This window comes from Vigna unguiculata, chromosome 7, assembly GCF_037176805.1.
Source record: "Vigna unguiculata cultivar grain cowpea cultivar isolate G323 ecotype 2 chromosome 7, ASM3717680v1, whole genome shotgun sequence".
Classification (NCBI taxonomy): Eukaryota; Viridiplantae; Streptophyta; class Magnoliopsida; order Fabales; family Fabaceae; genus Vigna; species Vigna unguiculata.
The window spans coordinates 44,809,457-44,825,580 of NC_140798.1; the positions used below are offsets into that span (position 1 = coordinate 44,809,457).

The following is a 16,124-nucleotide window of genomic DNA, read 5'->3' on the forward strand; positions in this document are numbered from 1 at the left end:
TTATTTATGAATTAATAGACACATTCTGTTATTTATCATTCATATTTCTCTTTGTACACATTTTATCTTGATATCTTTTGAACAGAACCACCTTAAAAATGTCCAAAACTACTGCTATATATGTTCTTGTCTGCTGCAAGCTTGCAACGATGGAGGAAGACTCTTAAAAGGAACATATGTTAACACAAAATTTGTTGACATCAAACATGTAACAATTGCAACGTACTTGAAATGAAAATTGAATCAAACCATCATGTTCACCCTGTCTCACGAGTTGGTCGTTCCCACAACCCAAAAGTTCAAACCCATCGTTGCAGTTCTTCACTCTCGCTGTTCATGTTCCATTGCAGAACCCACCAACCTCGCCGACCTCCTACAAGGCAACCTTCCGTATTCTTACCTTCACCAAATCCACACACGCATCTTCCAACTTGGTGCACACCAAGACAACCTCGTTGCTACGCGCCTCATTGGGCACTACCCATCACGCATTGCTCTTCGCGTCTTTCACCATCTCCAAAATCCAAACATCTTCCCCTTCAATGCCATCATCAGAGTCCTCGCCCAAGAGGGTAACTTTTTTCACGCCTTTTCGCTGTTCAACGATTTGAAACGGCATCCACTTTCGCCCAACGACTTCACTTTCTCTTTCCTCCTTAAGGCGTGCTTTCGGTCTAAAGATCTCCGTCACGTAGAACAGATTCATGTCCACATTCAGAAGATGGGTTTCCTCTCTGACTCTTCTGTTTGCAATGGCTTGGTTTCTGTGTACGCGAAAGGGTACAACCACTTGCCATCTGCCCGAAAAGTGTTTGATGAAATTCCTGACAAAAGGGTAGTCAGTTGTTGGACTAGCTTGATCTCTGGTTTTGCTCGGTCTGGACAGAGTGAGGAGGCTTTGCGGCTTTTCCATGTGATGATTAGTCAGAACTTGCTTCCCCAAAGTGATACTATGGTCAGTGTTTTATCAGCCTGTTCTAGCCTTGAGGTGCCAAAAATTGAGAAGTGGATTAACATTCTTTCAGAATTGATTGGTGATGGAGTGAGTACTAGAGAAACTTCCTGTGATTCAGTTAACACGGCGCTGGTTTATTTGTTCGGTAAATGGGGGAAGATTGAGAAGAGTAGAGAAGGGTTTGATCGAATTTCTGCAATAGGAAAAAGAAGCGTGGTTCCTTGGAATGCTATGATAAGTACATATGTTCAAAACGGTTATCCTGTGGAGGGTTTAAGTCTTTTCCGTATGATGGTAGAAGAACTACCCACTACACCTAACCATATCACAATGGTTAGTGTGCTTTCAGCATGTGCTCAAATTGGTGATTTGAGTTTTGGAAGTTGGGTTCACGATCACCTAATATCTCTAGGACATAAAGACACCATTGCCTCAAACAAGATTCTTGCCACATCTTTAATTGACATGTATTCAAAATGTGGCAATTTGGATAAGGCAAAGGAAGTTTTTGAGCATACAGTCAGCAAAGATGTGGTCTTATTCAATGCGATGATCATGGGTCTTGCAGTATATGGTGAAGCAGAGGATGCATTGAGACTCTTCTACAGAATGCCAGAATTCGGTTTACAACCCAATGCTGGAACGTTTCTTGGTGCTTTAAGTGCATGCAGCCACTCTGGACTGTTGGCAAGTGGACGCCGGATATTCAGAGAAGTGTCCCTTTCCCCTAGTCTAACATTGGAGCATTACGCTTGTTATATTGATCTTCTTGCAAGAGTAGGATGCATAAAAGAAGCTATGAAGGTTGTGAGTTCCATGCCTTTCAAGCCTAACAATTTTGTCTGGGGTGCTTTGCTCGGAGGCTGCTTGCTCCATTCTAGAGTGGAGTTGGCCCAAGAGGTTTCCAGGAGGCTTGTTGAAGTAGACCCAGACAATTCTGCAGGCTATGTTATGTTGGCAAATGCACTTGCATCTGAGAATCAATGGAGTGATGTCTCGGAGCTGCGGCTAGAAATGAAAGAAAAGGGAATCAAGAAGCAACCAGGAAGTAGTTGGATTGTTGTGGATGGAGTTGTGCATGAGTTTCTCGTTGGCTATTTGTCACATCCTAAAATTGAGAGCATATATCATACATTGGGTGGATTGGTGAAGCATATGAAAGTAGCAAGCCATTGCCAGCTTGTGTGCTGTTGTTAAATAAGCTGTGATTGCAGTAACAGGAAATTGCGCAAGTAACTTCTTGTCAAAGCTTGCACCTTTGGTTATCTGTGCAAGGAATATTTTGTGGGAATTGAACTTCAATTTTGGTTTTTTTGATCTTTGACCATTTATCAGCGTGACGACAATTTTCAGACTAAACCCCTGGGTGGTTGTAGATTCTGTTGTGAATAACAAGTAATTAGTTAGCATCCTCCTGCATGAGATGTTCATTCTATGGTCACATTCCACTTATACGCGACCATTTAAAGGTAACTAAGTTTTTTTTTTTTTTCATTTATGAATAATTTATTAATTATATATATCTTGCATTCATATATATATAAAAAAATTCAGTTTTTTGTCAATGTTGGTAAGTGAATAAAGCTGTAAAATTACAACTAAAAAAATGTGTGATATTATTTATACATTCTACTAGAAGGTAGTATGAAATTTGTCGAATTTATCAAAATATTTCTTAAAATAATCCATAAAATACATATACTTTCAAGTGCCAACATAATTTTTACTAGTTATAAAATTTTGAAGGTAAAATTAAACTTTTAGTTTTTTAATTTATTTTATATATTGAGTTTGGCTCTTCAACTTTTTACACATTTCAATTTAGTCCATGTTAAGTCTGTAAAATGGTTTATTTTCGTCATTTCCATTACAAAGCTTACGAAACACGATAAGAGTATGATATGATCATTATATACTCACTTACGAATATGAGTTGAATTATTTTCGTGCTTGCAATATTTTCTTTTTTTAAATAACGATTGAAAAAGTTATATTTGTGGTTAGGCAATTTTTTTAAAAGTTCCTACTTGTTGGTCCTCTAGGCAGTATATTAGTGATTCTGTTCGGATTTTGTAAAATGCTTTTTGAATAGTTTAGTTATGTTTTCTTTTATGTTTGTCCAGGAGTGCAGAGGCTTAAGGGTGAGAGTGTGTTAAGTCTCTATTTTGTCGTATTTTTCAAAGCTAATAGCATTCATTTTGACCCTTGTTTAGTTCTAGTTTTCTCTTTTTTGTTCAGATTTTGTCTTTGTAAAAATCTTTGTTTGAGTGAAAATGTGTTAATTTTGAGTTTTTAGATAGATTTTATGTTACAAGTGTAAAAGTAAATTCTGACAGCTTTGATTTGTGCTGCATGTTTAGTCCGTAACTTTATCTACAGTTATTCAATTGATTTGATTCTTTTTGCATTACATTCTTGATTCAGTTATCTTTCTTGAGTGTAAGAACGTAATTTTTAAAGGTTTTTGGTAATTGCAGTTTAATTTTGAAAATGCGACACAGTTTGCAGAGGTGCTAACCTTTTAGAGTTTAGTGCAGATCATTTTCTTAGCTGGCTGGTGCAGTGAACTTGAGAGGAGAAGATTGTGTAATTCGGTGCTGTGATAAACCCTGTAGTTCCAGTCCAGTACAGTTAAGGGTAGTCATTGCTGAAGTGTGAACAAGACTTGAAGTAGGCTGGAGCGGAGCTGAAGAAACTTGTTTTACTTGCTACCTATTAGTCTTGTAATTGTGTTTTAACTAGTCTAACAGATTGTATATACTTTTGACCTGTCATTGGCAGTTGCTATGACTGTTGTTAGGAAGTTTTATAGGTTTTCCGGTTTTAAATCACAGCAGTATATACAAGGCTTGTTCATAGACAGATTTACTTGTTTGCAATACAGCTTCCTTAGTATAGTTTTCAATAGTAGTAAAAGCTCTACTATTGAAGTTCTTTTGCTGCCTTAGATCCCAAAGTGAGCTAGCTAGCAAGTGCTTCAGAATCTTTGTACTTTCACACCAGTTTACATCAAATTCAAGTTAGTTTACATGTAATTTTACTTTTCTTGCAAACTTTTACAGATTCCTCTACTGCTTTTGCCTTTACGTTACTGTCTTTTGCTTTCTTGCACATTTACATTTGAGGCTTTTACAATGCTTTCTCGCTTCTACATCAGAATTCATTTTTCTGTTCATGATCATGTGGTTTTTACTTTTGTAGCATACTAAACTCAGTTATGGATTCATGTTGAGGCTTAGTGAGTACAAAGTGACCACTTATACACCAAGGAATCAACAATGATCCTTGGCCGTCAAAAGTAAAACCTAATGACATCAATTGAGAGTGGTTTTCTAAGCTTTTACATGCTTTTCTTTACTGCATTTAGATGCTTTCTTTAAATTTTCAGTTCTGCATTTGATTTCAATTCCAGCACTTGCTTTCTAAGTTGTTTTTACTTTCAACCATGCAATTTAATCATTTGAAACTCATTCCAAACATTTGAAACACCAATTTTGCTTTGAATGTTGAGTTTTGATTTCTGCTGCAAAATTCCAGTTCCAATTACTGTTTCATGATTGTTTCTACATTAGATTCATGCTTCTGCATTCAATTATAGATATAGCTCTTAGTTTCCAGGTCTTGCACTTTAGTTAGGTACTGTTTTACACTTGTATGCATATTCATTTCATGAATTAATTGGAAGATCTCTCTGCTACTGCACCTTTGTCTGTTAGTAACACTTCACAGAAGAAAAAAGCTTCAGCCACCTACCAAAACTAATGAACACATTTAACTATTAAGTTATGGGGACTGAAAATGTTACATGATTATTTTTAATTCAGAACAATAATACAGAAAATATTAATTTATTTAATTCACATAACTTGTATAGACTTCTCCCCACGACTGTCTCTTACCCTATATACATATCAGCTATACCAGAAGATACAATTTTTATGTTAATTGTGTAAAAATGGCAAACCAATTTTAAAGCTTTAGTGTTTTATTGAAATTTTTACTTTTCTTTACATCAGTAGAAGACAGAATGTTTCCTGTGATCGAGGCACGTCTTCATTTAAAAATTGTTTACTTACTTTTCACTGTAAACAAGTTATACAAATTAAAGTCAAGTTTCGTATATTCAAACGAACAACACTCGTGCTTCAAATTACTAATTCATCTGAAAAAATAAAAGTAAAAGCTTCAGTGCTTACTTTTCTTCCCTTTTACAAACCAAGCAAGTTGGGTGCATCTAAGATTTAACATTCAAAGTCTTCACCTATCTGTTTGTAAATACAATTAATTTCTAGTTTAAAAAATTATACGAAGGTTCAATAGAATAATCACTGTTTCATCTCTAAGATTATTCATAGCACTGTACCAAAAATACGAAAGTTCACATATTCATAGCACTATTTAAGTTTGAGGAATAAAAGTTACAGTGAATGGACAATTTTACAATAAATGCTTAAAATGAATTCTCTAAGATTGTCCCCTAAAAATATGAACATCAAACACTAAATCTTCTTTGTTTATTAACTCAAAGACGCAAACGTTTCCATTTTGCAACTTACATGCTTTCGCAAATGGGCCCCAACCTTTAGACAGCTTTGTTGGAACATCACCGATCAGTTTTACCCGCCATAATTTATTCCTAAATTGTAACATCACAACCTGTTTCTTGTTGAAGTATTGTTCCACAAAATCAAGTGGTACACGCTGCATCAAATTATATTTTCATCAGCTCGATATGATACATCAATTATAACTATCAGCAAAACTATAACAAATAACTATAACCGATCACATATGGTGATAATAGCAACTTAATTTGCTTCATAACTAAACCTTACCGGTCTGCAATCTCCCCTATCATTTGCCCTTATATGGAGGGCGAAAAAGGGATTTTCGGATGCGAAATTTTCTGCTTCTAGCATAGCTCCATTTGTGAATGACATGACAGAAAAACCACATGAATTTAGAATGAACCCTAACCCTACACAATATTCAAATATCTTGGAAAATGTTATAAAAGTATTTAAAGCTATTCTTTACCATTGATGGGAAAAGTATTAATACATTTCAAGCCTCGGATTTTCGTAAGGTCAACATCTTCTCTACCTGATTCAAAGGAAGAAAACTACAGTCATTACTTTACACAAATAGTACAGAGTAATTTGAAAGAATGAACAACTTAACATTACCTTGTGAAATTGGAATTATTGACACTTTAAAACATGGAGTTTGGCTATCGGTTAGCTCAAAAATGCAAACATCCCCAACATTCAAATCGTTATTTGATGCAAAAGCCCTCCATCCCTTGATAATTCTGCCATGCTTTAATGTCATTTGCCAAGTTCTCCCATCTAAGACTTGGAGGAGGATATCTTGTGTTGCCATTTCCTTCAAATACTTTTTAACAAAGACGGACGGAATGACCTGAGTTTATTCTCACAAAAAGTTAGGAAATATAAACATAATGTAATTTTTTTCTGCTTCAAACAAAAACATTCAAAACTATTTTAATGGTTAAAAAGAAGCTTGTTATCTCACCAACACATATCCATACACGTTTGAATCCTTCATGGCAACCATAAAAGAAGGAGTTTCAGATCTGATAGAACAACTACTATTCTCTGAAACAAATGAACATGATATGTAATGAAAAAATCACTTAGAAAGCTCAAAAGATCCATATAAAGAAAAGGATGATCATGAAATAGATAATGAACGTTTCCTTTTTAAATAACTCCACAAATCTACAAATCTAGTACCTTGAACCTGATCAACTTTATCTTGGACGTGCTGAGGTAAACTGGAGCTTTGCCCAACAACTCCACTTGAGTGTGTCATTCGTTTTTTAGAAGGCCCAGGAAGAGATGGTGATGTTGGAGTGCTGTTGGAGGGATAATTTATTTCTGTGCCACTTGCATCGAATATGTGTACCTCCAATGTACATGTTTGTTGGTATTTGAATACCACAAGATGACCGTAGCCGAGGGAATAATAAGTGGCAAATTCCTTCCAACCCTTTTCCAACCAAACATGACCAGCACCGTCTTTAGTCCAACATACTTCCCATTCAATGCCATTGGGAACCTCGAGAAACACTGGGTTTGACAATATAGCACCATATTTCATAGTGAACTTCTTTGGAATCATCTGCAAAACTTTATGTTAGAACACACGAAGAAATTCACAAGTTTCCTACATTTATATACCATGACAAAAGTTTCAACGGAAACGGAAAGGAACATAGAGAAAGTGTAGGTGAAGGAAATAATGCTCACAATCTTTCCCTCTTGAAGAGTAGTATGCACAATAATCTTGAAGAAGCTGATCTCAGAGGAAAGAGGATCAATTTCTGGGCAAGTGGAACTCATGACTGATGTGAGTTGGTTGGATTAAGAGGTTCCGTGCAACTGAGGAGGTAGCTAGCACTAGTGGAATCAGAAACAATGAATCAGTCGCCAAGAAAAACACATAAAAATCACAAAAACAGCTAGCACGGTAGAGTGAAAATGGTAGACCTAACATAGAGATGGCACCCACATTCATTGTAAAGCAGAAAAATGGAAACAAATTCAATTCAGAAACATTAATTATTTTCACACCTAAGATCACCAAAATGCACAGACACTAGCATAAATTCAAACTTTCAGATCATAGTTCAATCCCTTTGTCTTGATCGTCAGTTAAAATTGGGCATTCTTTGGTCCTCCGTTAGAAATTTGGTTATGCCTAAGAAGAAAAATAAAAATACAACCAACAAGTTTAGCCAATCACAAATTTATGCAAAAGAAAAAACAATTAATCACCAGCCACTGTTTTCACATAAATGTAAACAACGAGAATTTCAAGAAAACTATAACTGGTAATAGAGGAGGAATTATAGAACGATTAAATCGATTCAAGAATTAAACCAAGTATAGAACATAAGATAAATTCAAGAAATGAAAAATAAAAATAAAAGTGAAGAAGCTAATAACAAGACATCAATGCAATGCAATGCAATGCAGGACCTTACATAACTAATCCAAACTGTTCGGTGATCTATACAAGAGAATAAATAGGGTGAGAGCAGAAAGCATTGTTATTGACAGGAAATAGAGAAAATATCTTATGATGATTATGCATTTATCCATCACTCTTCTTAGGTTATGCTTGCTTTCACCTATTTACTATTTACGAAGAAGGAAAAGCAATGATTGCGTTTGTTTCCACCAATTTGTGTGGATTTGAATGCGGAGAAATGCAGAAGAGGCATCCATTCACTTCTCGCTCTAATGAGGAGATATGGGAAGAAAGACTAGTCTTGGACTTATATTTTAACTGATTATTTTCATTGTTTCCTGCACTGCATTTATCTTGAAAACCGGAGACTTTTGTTATGCTGTGGAGAGTAGCTTTGGTTCCTGAAGAAGCTTCGTGTGCTTTGGTGTTGTTGGAATCCCTGGCTTGTGAGTTGGTAAGCATGAAATATATTTTTTTTTTTTGCATAAAAAGAAAGCTTGGTGAGAATCGGATTACCAGGAAGGTGGTGTTGGTGTTTATGCATAAAGCAGAGGAGCTGGTCGGCAAAAATGGAGTCTGCGCCTTTGGCGAAGAGGGAGAATGCGTCCTTGATGTCCGATGGAGAGGCCTGCTGCGGAGACGGGTTCTATTGGAGTACTTGAACATTTTGTAGCTGCAGGTGACTATGGAAATTATTGCATGTAGTGAAGGATTTGATGGAGGAAAGAAAATAGAAGAAGGAGGCCATGGGTGTGAAATATAAATTAATTGTGATTGAGGAGTTGGGGATTTTGTGAGACAAAGATTAACAGGATTATCGGTTCATACGATGGTCTCATTTTCTTCAAATTCAAACACAGCCTTTGTGTGAGGCAAAACCAGCACGCCATTAATTTGATATGATGATCTTCTCTTACCAAAATATTTTCTGATCCTGAGCAGGTTCAACTACGAGTGGAAGTGTAATCTGCATGCATGACTTAACAGTGACAGAGGGCACCGATGAAGGGGTAGCATCTCATCATTGTGGTGGAGTTACTTTTGAAGTACAAAACAAACTTATGCTATTTTGGGAAAGGAAAATGATATATTAACAGAGTCTTTTTTAATAAAATTTGACAAACTATTACATAAGTTAAAAAAAAAAAAATTATTACTTAATTTTTATTTAAAAATAAAAAATTAATTTACTTTAATTCTATTTATAAAAAGTTTGTATTTGTTAAAAAAAAATGACAAAAGCTCATTTTCCTTTCTTTTGGAAAACAGCATTGGGAAACAGCAAGAGGACCAATGAATCCCCTCTTACCATTCTACTTATGCTAGTCAGAGACAGAGAAACAACTGTTCAAGTGTTGTGTTTTCACTTGATGCTTAATAAAGAATTGAAAAATTATTTTATTACAATTTTTTTTATAAATGTGACAAAATTTTCATAAATAAAATTAAAATAGATTAATCTTTTATCTTTTAATTAAAATGAAGTAATAAAGTAGTATTTTTTATTTAAATAGATACTTTATCAAAAATTGTAAAAAAAATACTTTGATAAACTATCATTTTTTTTAAGAATATTAGCTACTGCATAATTATGTAATATATAAATATTAAAACTATTATTAATATAATCTGTGCACATATGTTAAATTTTAAATAGATGGAAGTGAAATTTGATTTAATATGTCTATTTTATTTTTTAACTTTAATTTTCTCTTTTTATTAAACAACTGTCTCAAATGTTAAATCCTTTTTTCTAACAAATTGTCATATATTAGCTTTAAGTTTTACTCTTAACCATGATTTTTTCTACGTATCTTATTTGATTGATGTTTATTCCTACTTAATTTTATTTATGATTAAAAATTAATGTAGAATTAATGATATAAAGTAAGAATTTGAATTTTCCAGGATATTGTTATTATTATTGTTATTATCGAATACATATTTAGGTGGTAAATATAAATTTTAGGTTTGAAAATAGATTGTAAGTATTATGCCTAATAGTAAATTTAATTCAATTACATTAAGTAAAGTTAATTTTGCATTTAACTAACATAACATATACATTTATCAGGTTTTTGTATTAATATCATGTCGAGTATCAAAATAAATTTATTTTTAGTTTATATTAATAATCAGTAATAAAAAATAATGTCAATCAATTTTAAATTAGTATTTATTTTCAAAAGAATAAATTTATTTTTCTCATATGAATTTTATTATTATATTTATCTCTTCAATTATTAATATACTGTTATTTTAATTAATATATTTTCGATACTTTTTAAACTACTTTAAAGCATGTATTTAAATATTTAATAATCTTATTTTGCTTTATTTTAAATTTCTTATTTAAGATAATGTTTTCGATTTCCAATTCTATGAGCTGGTTTCCAATATTCAATTGTGTTATTTTAATATTTAAATTACTTTTAATTTAATTAATTATTCAAAACACCAATAACAAAATAAAGGAAGTTTTTATCATTTATGTTCATTTTATTTTTTGGTTTTTTAATTTTTTATGATTTTATGATTTTATTATTTTTAAGAAAAAAGGGTGTATGGGAAAAAGTTAAGTATCAAGAAGCAAACGTTAAAAATGTAAAATAAAGGCCTAAAAAAAGAAAAAATAAAAGAGAAAAATTTAAAATAGAGGTGTATGTGGAAAAGTGGATGTAGGCAGTAGAAAGCCCAAAAACATGATGGGGTGTGCATCACGTAAACAAGTGTGCGCGATGTAAAGGTCCAAAAAAACAAAATGAGTAAGGAGGGGTAAAAGAAGTAAAAGAAGCTGAAACAAAGTCCAGGTCCAATAGGGTAAAAGAGGTGTGTGAACAGAAGAATTTTGTTAGGGTGCAGGAAGCAATTCCCCTAATCCGGCCCTAATTTCTTTTCAATCAAAAAGGCAACCGAGGACTAATTCAACCCTTTCTCTCCTCCCCACACTCCAGCCGCAGCCCACATCGAGCCTCCTCCTCACCGCACCGCTCGAAGCCGTAGCCGGCCCCGCTGTTACCGTCGGAAGTGTCGCCAGTCAACGTTAGCTTCTCTCCTTCGTTCTCCCTCTAACGAGCGACGCCGAACCAGCCGCAGCTCACTTGCCAGCCATGGTCATCGCCGGCGACGCCAGTCACTACCGGCGGCTTTGCTGGCGTCAACGTGAACCTTCCCCTTTTCTCCTCTCTCGCTCGCGAAACGAGCTTCAACCACAGCTCGCGATGCTGGAGATGAACAACGGATGAAGGCTGGACTCATGAATGTGGTTGATCGAATGGAGGAGAAATAGAGAAGAAAAATGACGAATGTGATGATTGGTTTCAGGAGATGAGGGTTAATGAAGAAGCTGAAAGATGGAATGGCGGATTTGGAGGTATTTTCTATGTGTGTGAGAATCTGGTTGGAAGAATGGATTATGATGGCGTTGAAAGGGTGCACAAATCATTTCATGCGAAGATCATACACAACACATAATGCAGCTAAAACAAAACACAACTCAAACAATTTACATGGAGTTAAAAGAGGTTAAGAAGGAGATCTATACCTTGAAGATGAAACAACTTTTCTCCTCTGAGCTTGCTCTTTTTCTTCAATTCTGTGTGTAAAATCTGGATGCTCGAAGAATGTAGGAAACAAACACGTTTTCTGCATTTTCTTTTCTCAGAGCCGTGACCCTGTGCAGCATAACCGTTTTTTCTTTTCTTCTGTCTCAGAGAATGGCCCACCTTATTGACGGTAAAGAGAAAATATATTGACGGTAAAGAGAAACCCAGCACGCCATTAATTTGTTGAACTCATGATCTTGGAGATTTTCAACTCTGAAAAAAATAACAGAAAATCTTTTCTGATCACGAGCAGGTTCAATTACGTGTTACCAAATCTGCATGGTTTAACTGACAGAAGGTACTTATGGAGTACCATCTCATCATTGTGATGGAGTGAAGTACAAAGCAAACCATTGCTATTTTGGGGAAAAGCAAATGAAACCCTTGTACCATTCCACTTATACCAGTCACAAACAACTCTCCTATTTTCACTTGCTTCGTAAAGGATTTTCACAACATTGTTTTGATTATAAATTTTTGGAAAAAAACTAGCTGCTGAATAATTATGTAATATATAAATATTAAACCGATTGTTAATATAATCGATGCACATATGTTGAAATTTTAAATAGATGTGCAGTAAATTTTGATTTAACATGTCTATTTTATGTAACAATGGAGTAAAAATAGATGTATGAAAATATATGATGGTTAGGTTGAAATGGAAATTAAATCACATTCTCCTCCTATAACAAGTCAAATTCATATGATATCTATACATATATCCTTTTTTTTCACATCAAATATCATGTCATAAAAATCCCATTTAGCTTTTATCACCTACTAATTTTCTTTATATGGTATGTTATCATTAGAATCAATACATGTCCTTCAAAATCTCATAATCAATATACAACTTAAATATCTTAATATCACGTATGTAATAGTTTTTTTTTTTTTTTTTCAATTCTCAATCACTTTTGAACACTAATTTATAAAATAGGATTGTTTGACCAGCTTATTACAAATTAGGATCATGTTGGACTGACTCTTGACGAATTTACTTATGATGTCTTTATAAATGAAAACGGTTTCTACATGAATCATGAAAGAGACAAAATCGCTAGGAGTCCTAACAATTTCTTTTTCCTAGGCCAAGACGAAGTCGTCATGAGTTCTAATGACTTTCAGATGAAGTCGGCATGAGTCCTAGCGACTTTGAGATGAAGTCTCCATGAGTCATGATAACTTCCTTATTATCAAATCTAGAAGTCGTCATGATACATGACGACTTCACTTTTTGACAGAAGACAATATCATTTATAGCGACCTCTTTGTAAATGTTATTATGGGTCCAGCCGACTTCACCCAATTTTATAATTTTTTTTTGTCAGCTAACCTTGTTTTGTAATTTCTAGAAAAAAATGACCCACAATTATAAATTAACCTATGTTATATCACAACATACTAATTGTATAATTTTTATCCATATACTTTTTAACTCAATTCACATTTCATTTCACATCATACATCTCAAAATCCATATCTCATTGTCCACATATAGGAATAGCAAAAATACTTGTGCCCACGGTAATTGCGGATAAAATCAACGGTGGATAAATGGTACTCACAAAGCAAGTATTTTAATATCGTTTATAAATGAGTCGAGTAAGAGTATCGTACTATCTATATATGCGAATATTCATTACTTACAAAAGATTAAAATTAAAATTAAAAAATATTTTATATTATACTATATTAAACTTAACTAAAATTCAAAATTAATTTAAATTTCTATTGATATTTAATATTTTATAATTTTATTTAAATTTTATTCTAAAAAATATAAAATATCTATTTTTTAAATAGCCACGGATATCTCGGGTACCCATGAGTTTTAATAAATTTGTGGATATTTTTTAAGCAAGTAAGTATTCAATGAATAACAATGCCGATAATAAGTGATTTTTTAAATTTTTCGTTGCATATAGTGTTTCAGGTAAACATTATCTCTACCCAACCCAATTTGTTGTAATTCCTATCTACATTGCAAATCATATAATAACTTATATACTTGCATATCTCATATATTCCATCATAAAAATAATTACTAGTAAATTTCAATTTTCCAATAATTCCACTATGATAATATTTAAGTGTAATGGAGTGATAAATATAACACTTAAGAATGTGTTATTTAAAACGTAAAAAAATAATATTTCGGCTCAACCACCATGTATGCTTACTTAACTAGTATGGTTTCTTACTTAAAAGTCTGATAATCCAAAGATTTATAAATAATACCCTATTGAACTAATTTGACCAAAGATATTCATTACTTTAAGATACTAGCTGACCCAATTCATCCTAATCCTATCCAATTAGATTAGGTTTCACTTATGATTGGGTCAAACCCAATCCAACCCAAACTAGCTCACTCTTATATGGGTTGAGTGTTGAATTTTATACTAGTAACCTCAAACCTAAGTAATGTTAAACACACTCTGATACTTATATTATGAACAAGTGTGTTATGTTTTTTTTTTTTCTTCACGTATTAAATTAGTTTAGGCAAACTTTTTACAAATTGTTTTATTGGTTTACTTGAGACCTTTAATTTTTGTAAAAAAATATGTTATTAATTTTTAATGAAATTGATACTTAAATTTTGTAATTTTGTGACAAAAGAAAAACAATTTTTAAAAAATAATTGACTGAGTTGACACATTCTTGAAATCACAGCCAACCCAACTCGTACAGCTTGACACACTTGCACACTGTACATTTTAACTGTAAAAACTACAACATATCCCAGCTAATTAAAAAGATTATCACAGTCAAACACTATTATAGTAATGCATGTTTTTAGTTCACGTATTGTTGTAGTTTTATTTACAATAGCAAAGAGAATTATCATAAAATTCATTTATTTACCAACATGTATGTGATATTACAAATAATTCAGAACTTGATACACACAAATTGGTACAAATGTATCATATTCACAACTTTCAATAATTTAATACCCACTTATACAATACATTACTAACTACTAATGTTTATGGCAAACATTAACTATATTTCAAATACATAATCACAGTGACAAATATCTAAAAAATAATCACCGCATATATTATCCACACAAAATCAAAAACCCTTTAAATACTGTCCAAAAATATAGTTTTGTTTTTATAATAAAACTCAACATTCTAACAAGTTATATTCATCATCCATATTATCCTAAAGTACTATCAAATTTAACTAGTTTTTCTCACTATAACAACTTGCTTAACCAAGCCTTAACCTCCTAACTCACTTCCAAACCCACTGGTCTCATGAAAAGGTTACGCTTGTATATGAATTACTTTGATCAATAATTTAAACATACAATTACACTTTTTAAACTAATAAAAGATTATGTTTACTCACAAACCTTACATGCAAAGTCTTAATTCTAAACGTCTACCCAATCCCATAAAACCAATTCAAGAGAAAGAAAAAACTTCCTTAAAAATAATTGTATAGTTTTACACATACTTTGTCATAAATAATTTGATGGTACATATTTTGTTATAAATATGTTAATTTCTTTTTTTAGTGACAACAATTTTTTTTCTTCCAAATTTTACTTTAGTAAAGTAATGTGTTTTCTCTTAAACTTTTCACTAGTGTAGATTTGATTCAAATTGAAAAGCTACATTTGATTTATATATATATATATATATATATATATATATATATAACTTCACTTTCATAGGTATTTATGATTCCATATGGAAATATTTTTTCTATTAAGATCATGGTTATTTTTGAGACCACTGAAGCATATAAAAATGACAATGAGTCAAGTTGAGGACACGTGGTGTCTATTATTATCTACCTAGTCTAAAATAATTTATCTATTGTCCGCTTGTTACCCTAACAATACATATGCAAACTTTTAAGAGTTAAATATATTTTTGGTTTTTTAACTTTTAGTAAAAATTAGAATTAGTTCATTTTGAAAATTTTGAACCAATTTAGTCTTTCATATTTAAAAATGCGTAAATTTAGTTTAAGGATGACAACGGATCGGGTCGGACACAAATAATACCTACTTGTAACCCAACCCACGACAAAAAAATTTACCTGCTACCTGCCTCGCTACCCACACAGGTATCCGTTTAAAAAAGACCCACAAATATTTTAAAAACCACGGATACCCGTGGATACCCGCAAATATTAAAAAAATGTATAAATATTTAAAATTAAATTTCAATAAAATTACAAAAAAATATAAATTACATTGAATTTAAATTTAATTTAATCTGATAAATATAAATTAAAATTTAATTTTCATTAAATTTAACTTAATAAAACATTATTATTTTTTTTACGGGTAACCGGTATCCGCGGGTACAGATAGTATGATATCCACACCCAATCTGTTTATAAATGGGTATTAAAATACCCATTACCCGCTACCCGTGGGTAACAAAAACCCGCAGATACCAACTATCCATCATTACTTTTATCTGCGAATACCCATGGGCACGTGTGTTTTTGTCATCCCTAATTTAGTCCTTTAAACCAAATTTTTAAAAGTTTATTTGATATTTTAAACATGTTTTTCGATTAACATTGAAGAG

The 16,124-nt window shown here is 32.6% G+C and overlaps 2 protein-coding genes across 2 annotated transcripts; one reads left to right on the plus strand and one right to left on the minus strand.

Moving 5' to 3' along the window:
* The first annotated feature begins 125 nt into the window (after nt 1-125).
* LOC114190290 (putative pentatricopeptide repeat-containing protein At3g08820) lies at nt 126-2,400 on the plus strand. The gene has a single exon (XM_028079117.2). It carries the CDS (start codon nt 254-256, stop codon nt 2,150-2,152), a length of 1,899 nt encoding a protein of 632 aa, XP_027934918.1. The 5' UTR covers nt 126-253; the 3' UTR covers nt 2,153-2,400.
* Nucleotides 2,401-5,315: 2,915 nt separating this feature from the next.
* LOC114189663 (B3 domain-containing transcription factor VRN1-like) lies at nt 5,316-7,373 on the minus strand. Its single transcript, XM_028078294.2, has 7 exons — nt 7,228-7,373; nt 6,712-7,099; nt 6,491-6,573; nt 6,142-6,376; nt 5,993-6,058; nt 5,791-5,876; nt 5,316-5,656 (listed from the first exon to the last, which is right to left on the minus strand). The coding sequence occupies exons 1-7, from the start codon at nt 7,318-7,320 to the stop codon at nt 5,420-5,422; spliced, it is 1,188 nt and encodes a 395-aa protein (XP_027934095.2). The 5' UTR covers nt 7,321-7,373; the 3' UTR covers nt 5,316-5,419.
* Between the last annotated feature and the right edge of the window lie 8,751 nt (nt 7,374-16,124).